Source organism: Mesoplodon bidens (genome assembly GCF_964165515.1).
Source record: "Mesoplodon bidens genome assembly, chromosome: 8".
Taxonomy (NCBI): domain Eukaryota; kingdom Metazoa; phylum Chordata; class Mammalia; order Artiodactyla; family Ziphiidae; genus Mesoplodon; species Mesoplodon bidens.
Window position 1 is genome coordinate 20,786,212 of NC_138165.1, and position 20,697 is coordinate 20,806,908.

General features: G+C 38.1%; 1 protein-coding gene across 1 annotated transcript in view; it reads left to right on the forward strand.

The window, feature by feature from the left end:
- LOC308621301 (titin) overlaps positions 1 to 20,697 on the forward strand; it is a 299,757-nt gene that overhangs the window by 13,184 nt on the left and 265,876 nt on the right. Inside the window, exons 3-11 of the mRNA XM_081241746.1 lie at positions 3,771 to 3,874; positions 6,101 to 6,304; positions 7,792 to 8,079; positions 8,562 to 8,647; positions 8,759 to 9,003; positions 13,275 to 13,581; positions 13,946 to 14,098; positions 14,763 to 14,900; positions 16,397 to 16,528. Coding sequence (XP_081097872.1) covers positions 3,771 to 3,874; positions 6,101 to 6,304; positions 7,792 to 8,079; positions 8,562 to 8,647; positions 8,759 to 9,003; positions 13,275 to 13,581; positions 13,946 to 14,098; positions 14,763 to 14,900; positions 16,397 to 16,528 — 1,657 coding nt within the window. The remainder of the gene's footprint in view (positions 1 to 3,770; positions 3,875 to 6,100; positions 6,305 to 7,791; positions 8,080 to 8,561; positions 8,648 to 8,758; positions 9,004 to 13,274; positions 13,582 to 13,945; positions 14,099 to 14,762; positions 14,901 to 16,396; positions 16,529 to 20,697) is intronic.

The window sequence follows — 20,697 nt, forward strand, 5'->3', positions numbered from 1 at the left end:
AGTTGTTTCTGAATAAAGCAATCAAACAGGATTTTGTCAGATAGCGTCTGTAGTAGGAAAAATAATACCAACAATACAGATATCACTGCCTAAGAAAAGAAGACAAAGGTTTAAATAAATATGTCATCTTGTCTATATAGCTATATTACATAAGTTGGCCAATATATTTTAGTCCTGTTTAATGTTAACAAGTTAATCACTGTAGAAATAATGACCAAGAATGAAATACTCAGGAAGTTGAAAAGTCTAATGCATGGCCTTCCACATCAGGGGAAATTTTTATTACAGACATAAATGTAACTTAAAATTTAAAATTTTAGTCTTTTATTAAGAAAAATCTCTTTTTATTATCAACAAGACAATTTTCTTCCCTCTTAGTGAAGCTTTACAAATCTCTCAGCTGAACTATTTTAAAGCTCTTCTGGTATGCTCTTTTGTATTTGAAATATCTGTTGCTTGAAATTAAATTCAGTTCTAAAATAGCAACTATATCATCTCCTAACTACTTCCCATTAGTAAGAGCAAACTCCAGAGATTAGTAAGGCAGCTTTCATGTGCCTGAAAAAGAACCCTATGGATGTTTCAAACAAAAGACTTGGCTGCTCATTAAGGATCAGTGCATGTATATTTGTAAATATTAATGCCAGGAAAACATGAAATCTGGAAAAAAGAAATCCTTACACTGTCTAGGCTAAATCTAAGCAGAGTTCAGATTTTGCCTTTCAACTTTATTTCTTGCAGGGCTGTATAAACACTTAGCTCATTAACATTGGCTTAACTCTCCCCAAAGTACAAGTGGATTCTGGAGAAAGTAGATAGTATAAATGAGCTCTCTTCAGTGCTGAGGTTTTTAGGCACTGGTTCTTCGAGAAAAAAAAAAGGTGAAGTCTTACTCATGAGATAAACTCCCTCATCTGTTGTCATGATTGACAGGTCCATTTGGTTGGTTGTATGGGGGAAGGGAACAGGAATGGGGCCTCACTCAGGGCAGAGTCCTCAGGTTTGGAGCTGTTTTGTATAATTGGCCACAGGTGTCTTCTATTGCCACAAATTCTCCTCAGACCAGCTTTTTCAGATTTTAACTTGGGCAACAAGTACTCTTCCCCAAGCCTCAACAGAGTTAGTTTTTAAGTACGGTTCTATTCCCTTGGTAAAGCCCCTTTTGAGATGCTAAATTTAGCACTGCCAATCAGAAGAACAGGTGGTCTGCGCCGCTACCAAATAGGTCCCGCTCCCATCATGCTTTCCTCGGAGAGCCAATCAGCCAGCGCCCTGCCCTGAGATGTGGGGCTGTCAGCAGATGTGGCAAATATAAGGGCTGGGCCCGACCCTGACCCGTGAGCAGTCGTGCATTCCCAGCCTCGCCTCGGGTGTAGGGATTGCATAGAAAAGCAAAACTACACAGTCTTGACTGTGTAGTTTTGTTTTTAAGTTTAGAGGCTCACCGATTCATGCTGGAGATGGTCGAAAAAACCAACTCTAGATAGGACGTCGTTTCAGAAGCAACCTTGGGCTTAGTCCCACCCTTTTTGGGCACTCCTGAGAAATCAGGTGAGCAGCATCTTTTCTTTCTTATTAGTAGAATCCCTTCCTTATCGATTTCTAGTTCCCCATTTTCTTTGTATGCTAAATGCCTATATAGAGGTGTTTGTCTAACTACTTGGTGCTGGTTCTGATCCTCTATTTGAATCTGCTTGTTAAATTCTGTTTTGAAATATGTGAAGGCTTTTCCTTTCAAAAGTTCGATGCTTTAGCGTATCAGCAAGGCAGTGATTCAGATTGTTTGAATGCACCTAATATTCTAAAAGTATTAAAAGTTGAGGTCTGAAATGGTGATAGAAATGCTTGCTTCTTTTATAGACTTTTTTTGTTTGTTGAGAATGTTCAAGGTTATATTACTCAGTGATAAAGTGAGACACACCAAGAATAGCTCTGATAAAATGCATGTGGTATCAGCTACACCCTGATGACTTTTTAAGGGAATCAACTGGTGAGGTATCAGTTGCAGGACAGTGACAGAACACTTGCCTGCTGTCAGTCAATGCTGGAGAGTTTATTTTGGGAGCATGACATTTTAGATGCATACCTTCAGCCATAATTAGACAAAGGCCTCTCAAGAGCAAATGCTAAAGCAACAAAATTTACCTGAACAATAGGAATAGAAGACCTGTTTGGGCCAGTTAATTGCAATATATATAGAAATTTGGAAGAAAAGAAAAACTATATAACTGTTTTCTAAAATACTCAGAATTTCACTATGTGTTTTAAATCAACTCATAATCAAATTATGTGACATAATTGTTGATGCTAAGAAGGGTAAGAAATAATGTTTCAGAGACTTCTTATTTCAAATTATACCTTGATTTCCCATCTTCCTGGAATTAGATTACTAATTGTAAATGCCTATAAATATATAGGTATATAAAACATAAATGGTGTAAAAGAATATAGCTATTTTTAGAAGATGCACTCACTTAGAAACAGGAAGAGTTTGACACAAAAAGTTATTTTTGTGTCCTAAAGATAATATGCTACACTAAGAAGTTCTTGGCAACAGTTTCTTTTGGATATTATCTAAATTTTTCAAATATAAATGTTATTATCTCAGAGAATTCTAGTTTCATTTTCTTTATAACTAAGTAAAAAGTTACAATAAGGTACAGAATTAGACGATTGCTCCACAAACTTTTAATAAATAGAGAATTTTATGAAAAATAGTAATGAAGCAATTGACAACTGAGAATCTGCTTTTTATACCAGAATAGTGGCAGAGTCACATTCAATAACAAGGTATTTATGTCTCAGAAATTTCTTCTCATAATCTCTCTGAAACTGATAGGCAAAGTACTTGCTTCCACTTAAAAAAACAACTGCCGATTTCATGTTAATTTCTTTGATTTTTTTCATATTTGTGCTATGAAAGCATAGGTGCTTTCACTTCAACTGCATTTCAGACCAGCCTTCCATTTTTCAGAGTTCGCACATTGTTCCTTATTAAGAACTCAAGTCAGTATTTTTCTTTCAGATCTATAATAAATACTGGCCTGCTCAATTAAATTTAAACTTTCCTGAAGATTCACTTCAACAGTAGCAACATTTACTGAGCAGTTACAATATGAAGAAATATTAAGGACTAAAAAACACGGTATGCTGTCTACAAAAGGTTTGCATAGTTGACCAGGCTTTCCAAACTTTTCAAGTAAGGAAAGAAATTGCAAAGTTCAAGTTTTTAGTTTTGGTGACTATTTGAAATAATCACCTGGATTACTTAAGGTAATAGTGCCTGAATCTATGTCAACTTTATAAATACAGATACAGTGTCTGAAAAATATTGGGAGGAAGGAAATTTTTTAAAATAATTCTTTCTGACATTGAACCAATGAAAAGATTCGTTTTACACTTTTCACACATGTCTTTTATTATTCGTCACTACCCCTAGCTTCCTCCAGCTTTCCCTTTCTCCCAACTCTCTCTCAGATTTCCCCACCTTTGGTAAGACTGAATTTCCCTCTTGGACCACTAGGGTACATTCCTTGCTCTGCTTGCTTCGATTTTTTTTTCCCGTCCCCCCTTAGACGTGCTACTCTGTTAGGCTACAAGTCAACTCAGAGGCCAAATTCAGGACACAAAAGAGAAGGCCTGCCCATCACTCCGGGCCCACAGACGATCTGAGAAGCAACCCATTTGGAAAATGTGTGTCTGCCGTCTTCAGAGTACCTCCAGAACGGCCCTAAGCTGTGACCTTCTAATTCTTTTCTCTTCCTTTTCAGAGTGCCTAAAAAGATGACAACTCAAGCACCGACGTTTACGCAGCCGTTACAAAGCGTTGTGGTACTGGAGGGTAGTACCGCAACCTTTGAGGCTCACATTAGTGGTAAGCTCACACGTTCACACTGTCCCTTTGTCTTCTTTGCCTCCTGTCCATTAACTTGCTGTAGGACTTGACACCAAGTTTAAGCCTTGCTTTGACTTTGTGAAATGGGCCCACCTCTATGGAAGGGTCATTGTAAGAGTATACTGTTCACAGAGTTCCTACAAAATCTGAAAATATAATGGCTTGTAAATGTTTTATTCATATTTATAATTCCACAAAGCGAAATAATTAGCATTGGATTAAATTAGCTGTCAGAATCCAGCTGCTAAATAGGGCAAAATTTGGTCATTCTATCTTTGGATTCAGCTGCAGAGCCAGACTTGGAAGCCAAGAACTCCAGCCCAATAGGGGCCAGTCATGGAGCTGCTGGGCGAGTAGCCTGTGTTCCTGAGCCTCTGTGGGTTTACATGGAAAATAACAGTACAACTGACTTTCCTCAGTGGCAGAACTTTCAGTGATGAGCTAACTCCTAAGTATTTTATTATTTTATTTTCAATCTTTATTAAGTGATTCTCGTCAATGAAAAGATTTTCCAATCATTTTGAAAGGACACCCCAAAATAATATATGCCACTCTGGTTCACATATTAAAGAGAAACAAACATTAACCCTAGAATTGTATTTAACAGGAAGTTCTTCCGTCTCTTTTTTTTCTTCTTTTTCTTTATAACTCAGGATAGGGATGGTTTTGAAAATGGATGATTTCTGGGACCTATCATCATGTGACAAAATGGGGATACTCTATGAACTATATTGTAAATAATCTCAAAATTATTTAATCTCAAATTTAATCAATATTTTCTCCTTCTGCAGTATTATAACTGGTCATGTAAGATTTTATGGATTAATTAAAAGTTGATGCTTGATGTACCTCTATGGTACACTGTTCCTCTTTTTCTTAACTTTATGGCTTATAATAAAGATGTAAAATGAGATTTCCTTTTCCTTTCTCTTTCCTTTTATTTTCTATGTACCAATCTTATTCATAACTGGATAACACTTTATTTTACACTGCACAAATAACATATTCTTTAATTTCTATTGTATATGTATATAGAGACCAGTTCAATTCTTCTCTTGTATGATAATCTCTGACTTCCAAGTAATTTACTTATTTATCCTGTAACACTCAGTAACTTCTGAACTGAGCAGAACACATATGGCTTCAGTGGGAAGTTTGCCTGCTTGTGGAGTAATGGAATCTGGCTTCCTCATAACTCCTTGTTCCTTCACACTTTGTGCTAATACATTCTTAGAAAAACACCACTGAAAATATTTGAACACCCATGAATTCATTAAATAAACTATTCACTTGGCCACGGTGGGAGATTGGCTAATATAAGGACAACAAAATAAACTTTCTCTCGCTTATCCTCACCTCCTCAGTTTAAGGAGTTAGATCACCAGCCTTCATGCCAAAGGCAAAATAAACGGGTGCTCTGAATTTGCCTCATGCCTTCTGAATGCAGAATTTTAGTATACTTAAAGCATCCAGCCGTGTGCATGTAGTCATTAGCTCCGTGATTCATGGTGGGCGAAGAGAATTTGACTTTTCTACCTGCACCTCCAAGTATCCATGTTGTTCTGAAAGACTTGGTTCGGCATCATCTCTTATTGTATGAGAAGCTGCCCCTCCTTTGTATGGCATTTTTACTGAAGCACATTTGAAAGGCAGGAGAGGTCACGAAGACAGTGTCCCTGTAACCCAGAGGAGGTAGAGGGCTGAGCGTGTCCTCTTGTGCTTATTCGGCTGAACTTTTAGATCCCTTTGCCGCTTTTGTTCCTCACTTGATTTTGAAGAGGACAACAGTCACTTTTTATCTCACAGTTTCCTTGGCTCTTCATTTTTATAAATCTCTTTCATGATTTTAATGAAGTCTATTAAATTGCATCAGATAGAACCCTGGGCAGGAGGGCAGGTGATGGCAGTTCTAGTCCTCTGTGTGCCACTGCCAGCTGAGGGACCTTGGAAAAATCATTGAGCCTTTTTTGGCTTCAGTTTCCTCCCCTATAGAATGAAGGTGCTGGCCTCCACCTGAACCCACAGACCTTCCTAATGGTCTGTAAGTTTACACTTTTATCACACAGCTGTCAAATTTTCACTATCATTAAATAGCATGACTCTCTGGATAGCTTTTATGGTTTAGGACAAGGAAGTGAACATAATGGGACAGAACAGAGGACTTTGCAGTGCCCCAAACATAAAGATGAATTCTTTGTTCTCCAGGTTTCCCAGTTCCTGAGGTGAGCTGGTTTAGGGATGGCCAGGTGATTTCCACTTCCACTCTGCCCGGCGTGCAGATCTCCTTTAGCGATGGCCGCGCTAGACTGATGATCCCCGCCGTGACTAAAGCCAATAGTGGACGATACTCCCTGAGAGCCACCAATGGATCTGGACAAGCGACTAGTACTGCTGAGCTTCTCGTGACAGGTAGGCTTTAGGGGACCTGCCTGTCCCCTGCACCACCCCCAGAGGGCATCTCCAGGACCTGGGGAAGGGAGTCCCCCAAAAGCTACTGAGCACAAGCAGATGCATCTCAAATCTAGAGAAGGGCCCACTGGACACTGCATTGATAGCAAAGTTGTTTGTCTTTTGGAATTTGGTTTTCCTCAAAAAAGTGGCTGAGAACTAGTTCCTCTATACACATATTAAGCACTCAAAATTATATTAAGGAAATATTAAAAATCGTGTTTCTGAGCAAGTAGAAAGGCTTGGAGCCTTGTCTCTACGCCTGCTAAGGAAATATGCATATCTCCAGGAATTCACACTTTAACAAGCACGTAGATGATTCTGATACCAGTGGTCCACAGACCACCCATTTAAGAAATACTGCTCTAGGCTATAACACTTAATAATGCTTCATTTCCTTTCCATTTCTAAAAACATTGCACAGTAAGCATACACAGAAATAGGGCAAATGCTTGTTTATGATTCAAATGCAGGACACAGTTTCCCCACAAAAGTTACCACCAGTCTTCGTGGCCTCTGTCATTTTTCTCCATCCTTTACTTCTTTGTAAGACATTAGTACAAAGAACATTGCATTACTTCACACATTACATAACAATATCTTTCATGAGCTGCATAATGTTATATATGTTTATCCAATAAACTATACGTTCAGCACTGTTTAAGTATAGGGCTCTCATTGACCAAAACAGAAGGAACATCAGGTAACATCAGGTATGAACTTTAACATACATCCAGAAAATTCAGAAAGGGAAAATGCACAAGGTTAACAGCATCTGCTGTTGTTTATTACTCAAAAACATGTCAAGATTAATGCCACTCACCCTTCACATTTATTTTATTAAAAACTTCTTCCAGCATAATTAGCCAAAAAAATCCCCTTTCTGTAGCATCTAACATTAAATCATGTCATGATTTGGATTAACATTTTAAATGCAAGTACATATTTGGGTTATTTGAATACTGATTAAGTTGGAGCCAATTTAGGATTTTTTTAATTTAAATTAAAATTTAATGATTCTGTAAGTCACAGGTGTATCCAGCAAACGAACCACTGGAATTCATTTTAGTGCAACTTCCTGAAATATGTAAAGTTACCTTAACATATTAATATAGTGCGAGATGTGAAGTTGGGAGGAAGTGCAGGAAATATCCTCTAGAAATGTTATAACAAGATCAAGGCTTTTTCTTAAAAAAAAAAAATGTGGTGGCCTAGAACAGCTAAACAAGACAAAGCAAATCAAATATGGTGGCGGGGTGCCCTCTGTCACCTCCTGGCTCTGCTTTTACTGTCATCTGATGGATGAGCTGGGCTCAAGGACAGTCAAGCGTGTTTGGTTCAGCTAGCCATTGCCTGGTTTGGACACCAGAGCTGTAATCATTTAAAAATAGATTGTTGGGAGTGCCCTGGCTGGCGCCAGTCCTAATTTTCTTCCCTTCCTGCTGCAGCGGAGACAGCACCACCCAACTTTGTTCAACGGCTGCAGAGCATGACCGTGAGACAAGGAAGCCAAGTGCGACTCCAAGTGAGAGTGACTGGAATCCCTACACCTGTGGTGAAGTTCTACCGGGACGGAGCCGAAATCCACAGCTCCCTTGATTTTCAAATTTCACAAGAAGGCGACCTCTACAGCTTACTGATTGCAGAAGCATACCCTGAAGACTCTGGCACTTATTCAGTAAATGCCACCAATAGTGTTGGAAGAGCTACTTCCACTGCTGAATTACTGGTTCAAGGTATGTGCTGGAGGTTGAGAAACAGGGAGCAGGGAAGGGGAAGGATTTAGGACCAAGTGGTGTCAGGGGCCTACCTGCCTGCCCTCTGAGGTCTGGGGATGCTGTGAGTTAAAATCAAAGCTGGCATTTCAACACCCATGAAAAGTCTCTGAGATTCTGCACAGGAGTTTAGAATCATTGAAGCAATCTGTGGTTTTTAGCCCTACTAGAAACTGGGAAGTATTTCAGTTAAGTCACCTATGTTTTCAAATTATTGGCAAGCGATGGAATTTTTTAAAAAAAGGATTCTAATTAAATTCATAGCTAATAATAAATATTTTCTATGTTTAAAGCTAATTTATATTCATACAAAATCCAAAACTTTCTGCATTTTTGCCCATTGGGACACAAAATCGTATTGACTTTGTAGTCAGAATTAACGTAATCCCTTTAAAAATGGGTCCTTGTGTTCCCTCTAAATATTTATCTTTCCCTTCCTACAGGTGAAGAAGTAGTACCCGCTAAAAAGACGAAGACAATTGTTTCGACTGCTCAGATTTCAGAAACACGGCAAACTCAAATTGAAAAGGTTTTTTTTTTTGTTTTTTTTTAAATATATACTGTCAGATTTTAAGCCTTTCAGATTGTTTCTTCATCAACAATTCCTCCTCACCATGGGCTTCATTTTTCTCTTTTACAGAAGATTGAAGCCCACTTTGATGCCAGATCAATTGCAACAGTTGAGATGGTAATAGATGGTGCCACTGGGCAACAGCTGCCACATAAAACACCTCCCAGGATACCTCCTAAGCCAAAGTCAAGGTCTCCCACACCACCATCCATTGCTGCCAAAGCACAGTTGGCTCGACAGCAGTCCCCATCGCCGATAAGACACTCCCCGTCCCCGGTCAGACATGTGCGGGCACCGACCCCATCTCCCGTCAGGTAAAGCCTTTTAAAAGGGATCATTATGCGTTTTTGAATTAGGTTTAATCCAATAAGATGAGAGATAAAAGGAAGAAATAAGAAATGTGGGGTGTGATAAAGGAGGTAAACCAAAAAGACACTGGTTATGATTTTCACAAATCCTCACTGTCCACTGGTAAATTGGAGAACTTTATAAACTCTAATTCTGAATTCTTATTTGTATACCATTTAGTATCTGCTTTAGGAGTCAAGAAAAAGCACAGCGAAATGAGAAGAGCACAGAATTTAGGGTTGGAAGCCCTGCATTCACTCAGCTTGATTACTTGTTAAAATGTGACTTAGAAAATAATTATAATAATAAAATAATCACTAATATATACTGACCACTTTCTCTATGTCAGACATTTGATTGGCACTCTGTGTATATTATCTCATTAAATATTCATAGCAACCTCTAAGAATTATCACCCCTAATTTTATAGCTAGGTGACCAGAGCTAAAGAAGTTAAATAATTTGCTTAAGGTCTTAGTCGTGTCATTTGTAAATTATAGAGAAACACAGTAAGAATTATCTCAAGGTGTGTTGTGAGGGTTCAGTGAGATAATTAGTTGAAGGTATCTTGTAGATATAAAATAATTATACAAGTGTTCTTCTGCTCTAATAATAAGTAAAACCTTCTAAATATTTTGCATGTGCTTATGTTACTTTGTCTAGAATATAAAATGGATTTCTATTAGGTTTCTATGCTTAGTTAATATGGAGGTATATTAGAAAGTAAGAATGTATCATCAGGGCTCAGAAACTATTGGGTTGGCCAAAAAGTTTTCGTAACCTTTTACAGAAAAACCTGAACGAACTTTTTGGCCAATCCAATATATAAGCAAGTATAAATTATCCATAGCAAATTTGAAGCTTTGGGATTTAGCTTAACATGCTGAGGTTTTTTTACATGATAAACTGATAAAAGGGGAAAATTTGGAGTAAATAAAAAAGTGTTTCTTGACCAATTTAATTTTTTAAATGTAGAGAAAGTTCCCCTGCCACGAAAAATTTTAAAAGAAGAATAATAAGTGGATAGTTGATCTAAAAAATATTCAAACTTATTGTGAAGTTACTGTAATCAAAACAGTATGGTATCGGTAAATGAATAGAAAATACATGGGGAAAGCAGAACAGAGGGTCCAGAAGTAGAATTCAAGTAGCCAGGAAATTCAATGTTTAATCAAAGTGACCTTTTAGTCCAGTGGGGAAAAGGATATTTTACTTGATAAAGAATGCTGGCCCAGTTAACTATCCATTTGGAAAAAACTGAATATAAACTTCTACCTACACCATTTACAGAATAAATCTCAGCTTGAGTAAAGAGCTAAATTAAAAAATAAATCACAAAAATAAAAGAGAAGAAAATTTGTGAAAACAACTGTAGGGAAGAGCTTTTAAAAATAGATTTTCAGACTCAACAAGATAAAAATAAAAATTTATGTATGGCAAAAGCAAGGTCCTTGCTACACCAAACAGTGTATTTGTGAAAAAAATTTAAGGGTGCCTCTTCCTCGAGATATGTCATTGCCTCTGCCATATAATATTAAAACAAACATACAATGGCTACAGTGTGAATTGTAGAAGCTTAGAAACAGTGCATAATCTACACAACTGTACATGTTGATGCTGGATAAGACCCTATAAATAAGCAAATGCAAACCGTGGATCTCGGGGGAAATGTTTGCAATACTTATGACAAAGGACTAATACACTAGATGTATCAAAAAGCTTCCACAAATTAATTATTAAAGAAAAAACAAGCAACACAAATGAAACAAAAATTGACAAAAGACAAGCATTTCACACCAGAGGCAATGTAATGTCCAACAAATATATGTAAAAATGCCAGATATTTTCCAGTCTTTATTATAGTGGCCACTTTAAAGATATTGGTAAACACTAATATGAAGCCTTGACCAAAAAGCTAGTTTTAAAAACGTGTCTGGCTATCAAAAAAAGTGTTCTATCTCAGGCTAACTCTAAGTTTGCATACCACGAAATCACAAGACAGGCCACATGTGATTTCTGGGGGAGATAACAACCTCACCGTATTTTTAATCCAAGCCTAAGAGTCATTTAGAATTACAGAGCTTCCCTGATTCTATGGAGTATTTTGACTGTCTTAGAAGTACTGAGAATTCATTAATAACAATCCCAATTATTTAGCCCCCCAAATTTGCTTTAAAATAAGAAATTTAAATATCAATTTGTGGAGAAAATAATGGTTATCCAGGATAGGCAATTTCCTAAAATGTCTCACAGTCTAATCTTGATTTTTGTTGTAGAGAAAGGCAAACATATTTCATTGAATAAGGTGCATTGTATCTAGCTGTGACCAGGTGATAATTTTTTTTTTTTATTGTAAGAGCAGGAATAAGCACTTTCCTATAATGATTCAAATTACATTGATTTTCACAGTTATGGGCTTACCTGCAACCTGCTGCTAATCACTCATGTCATGCTAATCATGTCTTTAACTCTATTTGAATTAGACCCACTTTACTAGGTACAGCAAAAACAAGACACAGGTAGAAACTTGGAAATACATGTCACTTTGCTTTTCTTCAATTGGTGTAAACCCTACGTTATTCTAAACTGGTCTTTGTTATGGTTCTAAGGCAATCACTTTCAGAGTAGATACTTGTTCCCCTAGACCTACCTTTAGTTGATCACAACTCCATTTATAAAATGTAAACTGATTTTCACCAAAAAACCCTTCTTCAAGAAAATGATTGAACATTTCTTCATGAAACTGGTTAATATTGTAATGTACTATTAATTTACTCTGTAATTTAGAGCAGATATCAACTGTACCTTGAGCCTTAATTAGAATAATTGTTTCATTTATGATCAGTGTAAGTTAAGTACCCTATGTAGTGACAGAATACATTTATAAACATTTTCCTGCATGTAGTAGTTAAATGCAATGATAAGGCAATACTGCCACCTAGAGGGAAAAGTAGAATAAACCCTTTGGATCAAGAATTAAATTATGAAAAATTTCATCTTAAAATAATGCCTGGAATTATTACTATAGATTAGGAGCTGTCATTTTTGTCTGTAAATGCCTTGATTCAGTACCCAGATTCTTGAACTGATGCTATTTCAGTTTGGACACACATAAAAAACGATGAAAACTTTTGGAAGAAACCACTTTATCAATTTAATCAAGAACTATAGAATCCTTAGGTTTCAAATTATCCACTATAAGGATATTTAAAAGAAGTCCAGAGTACAATACAATGAGGGCAAGGGTAAACAAAGACAGAATAAATTTAAAACAGCAGTTCACCATACTTTGACCAGAACAGCAGTTTGCAAAGTACATTGCACAGCCTACACCCAAAAAAGTTCTGCAAAAAGAGTAATGAGAAAGCCTTGCAATTCACAGGGCATATGGGCATGATGAAGGCTGTGGGAAATCCTGCAGGAAAATTAAAAAAAGGTTTACCTTGTTTAGCCTTGAGTTGCACGAGCATTTTGATTACAGAAACCTTTCTTCCTTCAACACCTATTTGACATCCCCTCGCACCACCATCCCCAGAATTGGGAGTACAGAGAAATTTAGAGTTATGGTTACCATATTTGCTATGTCCTTTCTTTGACTGTATTTTAAGGACACACCTTCTGCTGTCTTGACTTTTCTAAACACAAAAAGATGGGGCAGGGCACAGAATTCTTTAGCTTAGGATTAAATCTGATTCTCTTACAGAATTACAGCAGATGAGAATAAGGCCCACTGAGATTTAAAACAAATTACTTTCAAGTACATTACTTGCCTCTGTATAGGTTATTGAGCCACAGATTTTATTTTTATTTTTTAAATTTTATTTATTTATTTTTGGCTGCATTGGGTCTCCATTGCTGAGCGTGGACTTTCTCTAGTTGTGGTGGCTTCTCTAGTTGCGGAGCACGGGCTCTAAGTGCGCAGGCTTCAGCAGTTGCAGTGTGTGGGCTCAGTAGTGTGGCTCACAGGCTCTAGAGCGCAGGCTCAGTAGTTGTGGCGCACGGGCTTAGTTGCTCCTCGGCGTGTGGGATCTTCTTGGACCAGGGATCCAACCCGTGTCCCCCGCATTGGCTGGCAGATTCTTAGCCACTGCACTACCAGGGAAGTCCCAAGCCATGGATTTTAAAACTCTGCCTTAAATTAAACACTTCTAGATTTTTCTTCCTTTATTCATATCTGATGACCAAGGGAGTAGTTCCTTGTCTTGGCATTCTTTGACCTCTGCCATTTGATTTTCAGGTCCGTGTCTCCAGCGGGGAGGATCTCCACGTCCCCCATCAGATCCGTTAAGTCTCCGTTACTCGTCCGGAAGGCTCAGATGCCCACCATGCCCCCAAGCCCTGAAGTGCCTCCCCCTTGGAAGCAAGAGGGCTACATGGCTTCATCTGAGTCTGAGATGAGAGTGACAAGTGCTACTCAGATCAGGACAGAGGAGAGATGGGAAGGGAGATACGGGATCCATGAGCAAGTGACCATCAGCGGAGCGGCAGGGGCTGCCGCCAGTGCTACCTTTGCGGCAGGGGCTGGTGCTGCTGGGGCTGCAGAGGTACTGTCAGAGCTTCCTTTCTCTTCCTTTCACGTCTGGTTTCTCCCAACATAATCCTGCCATGAAACGCAGTCTGTGTAGGTTGCAGGGAAAGTGCATACGAACATAAGAGTATAACCGAAACTGAAAACCCAATTTGGCTTATGCTCTGTAAAAGCGTTTTTTAATTGGAACAAAGGCTCTAAATCCGTGAGCTTTTCATAAACGTAGGTTTTCACAGTACCTACCATATCCCTCTTGGCAATGATAAATGCTTACGCATGTGTCTACTGTACTCTAGGTGGCTTGGTTTCCACTGTTCTTTTGTATTTTCTTCCGGGCGTGTCATTTCACAAAGTAATGTGCTTGGTTACTGCCAATCCAGGTGAAACAAGAAACTGACAAAAGTGCAGCTGTTGCAACCGTTGTTGCTGCTGTTGATATGGCCAGAGTGAGAGAACCAGGTATCAGTGCTGTAGAGCAGACTGCTCAGAGGACAACCACGACTGCTGTGCACATCCAACCTGCTCAAGAACGGGTAGGCCTGGGGCCCTGCGCACTGAGCTGTGCATGCAATCAATGCTCACATCGCTTTGAGGGCAACACTAAGCCCACCATGGCCCAGACTCTTAGGCCTTTCGGAGCAGGAGGTGGTCTGAGACCCAAGGTGTTCAAGATACAAACATTCTAAGTACCTGGTCTAAGTCAGACAGCTAGACAGGTAAGAGTGAACTCTAAGAAAGTCAAGACAGGAGGTCAGACAAGGTATCCAAAGTATCAGGGAACTCCTGAGTTAAGACAGGCAAAGGTGGCCGAGAAAGTCAGCTGAACAAGACAGTACATGTGCATTCAGAGCTATAGTTCCAGACCGGTCCATCCAGAGCTCAGTCTCTCCAAGAGCCAGGCAGGAAAACCATTATTTCAGGGCTGCCATTACTTTTCTCTAGCCTTCCCCCAAAGACCTTTGCTTTTACTTTCCTCAAAACAAACGTGACGCTTGATTCATAGCTGAAAGGTGTTATAAATCCAAGATAATTTCCCATCTCATATTTGAATAGATTTTCTGTTATCATTTAAAATCACTCTAGCTTTCCTCCTTGTCCTCTCCTGTGTGACATTTATGTCTTTATCCTGATTTATTTTTGTGACTTTTTATATGAGGTACATTACGGTATTTCTTTCCTTTCCCCTATGAAAATCAGATAAAAAAGGAGGCAGAGAAGACTGCTGTAACTAAGGTGGTAGTGGCCGCCGATAAAGCAAAAGAACAAGAATTGAAAGCAAGAACCAGAGAAGTAATTACCACAGAACAAGAGCAGGTGCACGTAACTCATGAACAGGTGAAAATGGTTTTTGATATGAAATTATTATGTGATTACCAGCGTCAACACAGATAATAATGTTTACCACGAAGGGTGTTGTTTCATGAGCAACATGGTTGTTTCACACTAATAAAATCCCCTGTATCTCTGTATCCCTGGGTACTGGATACCAAAGTCCCTTAGAGTCACCAGACGCTTCCCTTGTGTAGACAAAAGGGACCTCTGGGAACACACAGCAGAAGTAGAAACAGGGCTCTCATCTACACTGGCCTGGAGATGCACTGGCTAAATATGTGACTACGAGGGACAGAGAAGTAGATGCTGAGGTGGGAACTGGGAAGAGTGGAAAAGAACACTGAACACACAGTGCTTTGAAAATAGCTTAGCAACTGCTTCCTGACTCCTTAAGAGAACATTTGAACATGGATTTGAAATGAGATGGAGAGCATGGCCTTCTCGGGTGAAATAACCAGAAAAAGTGAAAAAGACAGCCCCATGCTTGGAGGCATTCAGGAGCAAATTAGATGAGGCCAACCGATAGGGCTATTGGCCACCCAAGCCGACTGTCAGTTGGGTGGTTTGGGAAGATAACTCTCAAGCCTCTTTTAACCCTGAGATCCTGAATTTCAGTGATGACGCCTGAGAATGGCAAAGAGGCAAATGGAGAAAACTGCCCCCCCAGCACCCACTTTTCCCCCACATATACCTTAGGTGTCCAGATCCAAACACAGTATCTTCAGGGAGTTAAGGATTTGGAAAACATTTTGCCTGGGATGTGTACAAAACTTTTCTCCCTTTAATGTCTCAATTTTAGAAAAGTAAGTCTTGATATTCCAAACCATCACAATATTTAGAAAATTTTTCGAAGCAAAATTATTGTATAAATGTGGATTATGAATCATCTATACTTGATTTTTTATATATAAAATTAAAGGGTCAGAGAGTATTACTTCTAAGGTCTTCCATTCTAATATCCTGTGCTCTAAGATTTCCTTTAGATGACAAAGTGACACAAAATAATATTGCCATATATCCATTTATAAAAATTAGAAGTCCTTTTTTTTTTTTTTTTTTTTTTTGCATGCGGTACGCAGGGCTCGCACTGTTGTGGCCTCTCCCATTGCGGAGCGCAGGCCCAGCGGCCATGGCCCACAGGCGCAGCCGCTCTGTGGCATGTGGGATCCTCCCAGACCGGGGCACGAACCCGTGTCCCCTGCATCGGCAGGCGGACCCTCAACCACTGCATTGGAAGTCCTTTTAAAGAAGACTGCACTCTCCAATTCAAAGCAGTGTTGAATCCAATTTTTTTTCTCTAAGCAACATAACTTATGGTTTAGGCAAATAAAGAGCATGGTCATATTAATGAAAATGAGATCATTTATTTTATTTAGTGATATCTCTAGAAAAAGGACTTTTCTTCTTTTACTTCCTATTTTTTTATATTTAGTAAACATTATGTCACTTCCATTAGAGATCGGGAGACAATAAGGTTTTGTTTTTATCATTGATTTCAGATAAGAAAAGAAACTGAAAAGGCATTTGTACCAAAAGTAGTAATTTCCGCAGCTAAAGCCAAAGAACAAGAAACTAGAATAACCGGAGAAATTACTACAAAACAAGAACAAAAACAAATAACACAAGAAACGGTAGGTCAAATTTTGTAAATACCTTGTAATTTGTTGACAAATATCATATTCCAGCCAGCTACATGTACCCTCTAACCAAAACCTCTAAGTGGAGGAGTCTTTTGTGTATATTTTCTTTCTGTTGTTTCTCTATATCTAGTATTGAAACTCTTTCATGACGGAAATTCTGCTCTCATTACACAATTTTCCACTCAACTGATCAGTTTCAAGGAAATTGTCTATCTACTAGAATAGTTTGGGGCACATCAGTGACATTTCTAGAGCATAATTAAGTGGAAGATAGATATCACTCCAGCCCAGTTACCCACTGGTACAACCAGTTTTTTCATGCATAGCCTAAGCCCTCGGTCACTTAAATTGTAACACACAAACTTGACATAGTTGGAAGACACATGCATGCGTATGCCCCTACACACACACACACACACACACACACACCAGCCACAAACACTCCAACTAAATATCAAGGGAAAGTGAGGAATTGCTGGACATCAGAGAAGACCAGTACTTCTTCAAGAAAGTGCCCTAATTCCTGGTTGATCAACAGTGACCCAGTAGTGTTTGCTGCTTTTGTGCTGTAGAGCCAAGTTGGAAAAACCCCAATATCACCAAAATCTACTTCTCTCCCATGTATGAAATCAAGCCTTATTGGGTCTAGCAAGAGGCAACTTTTGAATTCTTTCATGTTCAAGTAGATTTCAGTGACACTGTGGTTGTTCCAACTTGGCCAGCCTCTCTTAATCTCAAGCTCTTTGTTGATCCCAGAGCTACTTTTTTAAAAAAGATCCAGCTTAGCACACTATATACTTAAAAGGCTGGCCAGAGGTCTTTGGATGAAATTCCCTCTCCTTACAGTGAGTGAGAGACTTTGAATGCACAGGAACCCAAGTTGGCATAAAGAAGGGCATAGAAATCCCTGTTGCCATTGCAATGCTGGTGACTGGCGAGTTCAGTCTAACTGTAGTTGTCTAGCCATTTGCTAGCGGGTGCTCATTAAGTTCCCTAATGTGTCAACATATCTTAAAGATGAGACCTTTTCAGTTTCTAGGACAATTTACTCGGGCAGGTGGGCAGAAAAGAAACCCACTCCTGGGTTTTAAACACAAGTGTAGGCCCTCAAAATGGAACTGTGATAACACCGAACATTCTGTATTCTCTCGAATGTTGGAAGGATATCTTGCCATTTCTCCTGTGCCTTTTGAAACTCAAACCTTCATTTTACTCTGAAAATCAGATAATACAGAAAGCTGAGACAGCTGCTGCATCCATGGTGGTAGTTGCCACTGCCAAGCCCACAGACTTAGAAACAATTCTGGGAGCTCAAGAAGAAATTGTCACACAAGATCAAATGCATGTAACTCATGAAAAGGTGAAAACTTCCTGCTGGTGTGAAATTCACTCTTGTTTCATTCCATTTGCAAGCCACCTACATTTTCATCCTGGGTCTTAATCATCACCTTTTCACCTCCTTCTCTTCTTATGACTCATACAGAAAACTTCAGAATCTCTCAGGAACCTTTTGCTGTCTATCTAGCTTTCACTGCTACTTTTCATTCCTAACTTTTCGGACTTTCTTTGGATTCTTACTAGTATGATATTATAATTCACCTTAATATTTAACATGTTTCTATTGAAGACTCCAGTGTACAAGTCAATTGATAAAATGCAAAATTATGTATTTTTTATGACTCTATTGGTATAGAGTCATAAAAAATTATGAGAAGAATAAGGTGAGAAAGAGAAATGCATCCTTTTATTGCTCATCACATTTTTTTCTTTTAGACTGAACTAATTTTGATGTTGTTACCAATGAGACAGTATGGATGATCAAAGCAACTCAGATGATAAAATGTCCTTGCATAGGAAGAAATATTCTTCCTGTCTCAGCTTTGACTTAATTTCTTTTATTAGAGGCTATATGAAATTTAATGACCATTTTCTCATCTTTTTTATTGTATGACCAGATAATGAAAGAAACTAGGAAAACAGTGGTACCTAAAGTCATAGTTGCCATGCCCAAAGTCAAAGAACAAGATTTAGTATCAAGAACTAGAGAAGGCATCACTACCAAAAAAGAACAAGTTCAAATAACTCAGGAAAAGGTGAATACAGATATTCGAGATGGGAAAAGTTTCATCTTTAAACTAATTTCCAGTAAACCATTAACTACAATGTGATATGAATTATTGATCTGTATTTTCCTTTTTGAATCCCCAACTAAAAACCACATGGTGAATGTATGACTTCTTACCATTACTTTTATTTGCACATTTGATTTTCATTCGTCTGTAACATTTGTAATTCATTTTGTTCACCATTATCCTTTGCACGAAGATTGACATTTTTAGCCTGACTTCTAAAAAGCAATATAAGGAATCATCTGGAGATTTTTTTTTGTAGTTAACGTTTCTAAGGTTTGTGGTTCCCAGTCAGTGTGTACAAACACTGCCCAGTGCAAGTTAACTTCTTTTGTGTAGTTAACCCTGAATAACCTTGTCTTGCATCCCCACTAAGGGGGGGAGGGAAGTGTCATACCATATGCATCTGAAGCCCTGTACAATTTAAACCTGGATTTTACTATAATAATCAGATGAGAAAGGAAGCTGAGAAAACTGCCTTGTCTACAATAGCAGTTGCAACTGCTAAAGCCAAAGAACAAGAAACAATACTGAGAACTAGAGAAGAAATGGCTGCTAGACAAGAACAAATCCAAGTTACTCATGGAAAGGTGACTATTGCTATTCCAAGTGTGAAATCCCCTATTATAATACATTAACACTAAATCTCATGTGAAATCCCCTATTATAATGCATTCCAAATCTCAGAATTTCTTATGAGACACTATTAACCTGATTTATTTTTAGATGTACAATTGGAAACTAAAAAACTGAATTATTTATTATTGTTAATATTACTACATATTCCTTTCCTCACTTATCTCTTCACTATTATTTTCCATTTTTTATTATTAACAGCTAGAGATTCTCCAGAAGTTGATGATTGAGATTGCATGCAGGCTAATTTTAAGATACTCCATGGACATTAAAAAAAAGTGTTCAAGTAAATAATGACTCTTACTGTCAAAAAGATGTACATTTTGAAGTACAGTATTAAGTATAAATAAATCCATTATATTACAGTGTAGAGTATGGACTTATTTCAGGAAAAAACCCATAATTTTCATCATGTGAAACTCTACCTTTTTTTCTCCCTGTAAATATCAGATGAGAAAAGAAGCTGAGAAAATTATGGTGCCTGCTGTAGTAGCTCCCACTAAAGCTGAACAAGATGCAATATTAAAATCTAGAGAAGAAATTATCCAACCAGAGTAAATACACATCAATCATAAAAATGTTATTTGTAGCATGTATTTGTGGCTATGAAATTTCCATGAATTTACCTTCTTCCCAGGACTCTATACCCCGGGTGAACTATTTACCTAATTTTATTCTTTATTGCTAATATAGTAACTGGAAATTAGCACTAGTTTTTCAATTTCTTTAGCGTCATAACTGAGTCCTGTCTGTATTTCCCTCAATGCTGTTTTCTATCTCTACATCTTTGGGGGTTTTTTTCTAAGACACAATTTAAGATCAGCTTTTTTAACATTTACCTAAGTCTAATATTGAATGGCGTATCAGCCTTCTAGAAGTCTCATTGATGACAGAAATTCCAATATGTAACATACTTCATGAGTGATTATATTTACATTTTTGTTCTGAATCGCATAAATTTGACTGTCTTATTTTTGTTGTTAAAAATTAGCTTAAAAAAATTAGCTAAGAATGGAAGCTCAGGAAATGTCTAGACCCAAAGAAATAGTTACCACTACAAAATCTGCGAACCAGCCACACTGCCAAGAACTAGAGAAGGATTTGCCATTAAGCAAGAACAAATACATCTTTTTCATGAGGAGGTGAAAACTGATGCTGTGGATGTGACAAGCCTTGTTTCATCCCATTTCATCATCAGCTCTCCTGACTTTTCATCCATAATGAGTCGCTGTGCTCCTGCTGCTCCATTTAATTGCTTAACTGATCAACAGAACATGAGAGACCATTAGATTCAGTCCAGTCCTTCCAGTGCAGCAGTCAGCACTTCTAGTTGTGGAAAGTCAGATTAAATAACATTAGAGACCATTAGATTCAGTCCAGTTCTTCCAGTGCAAC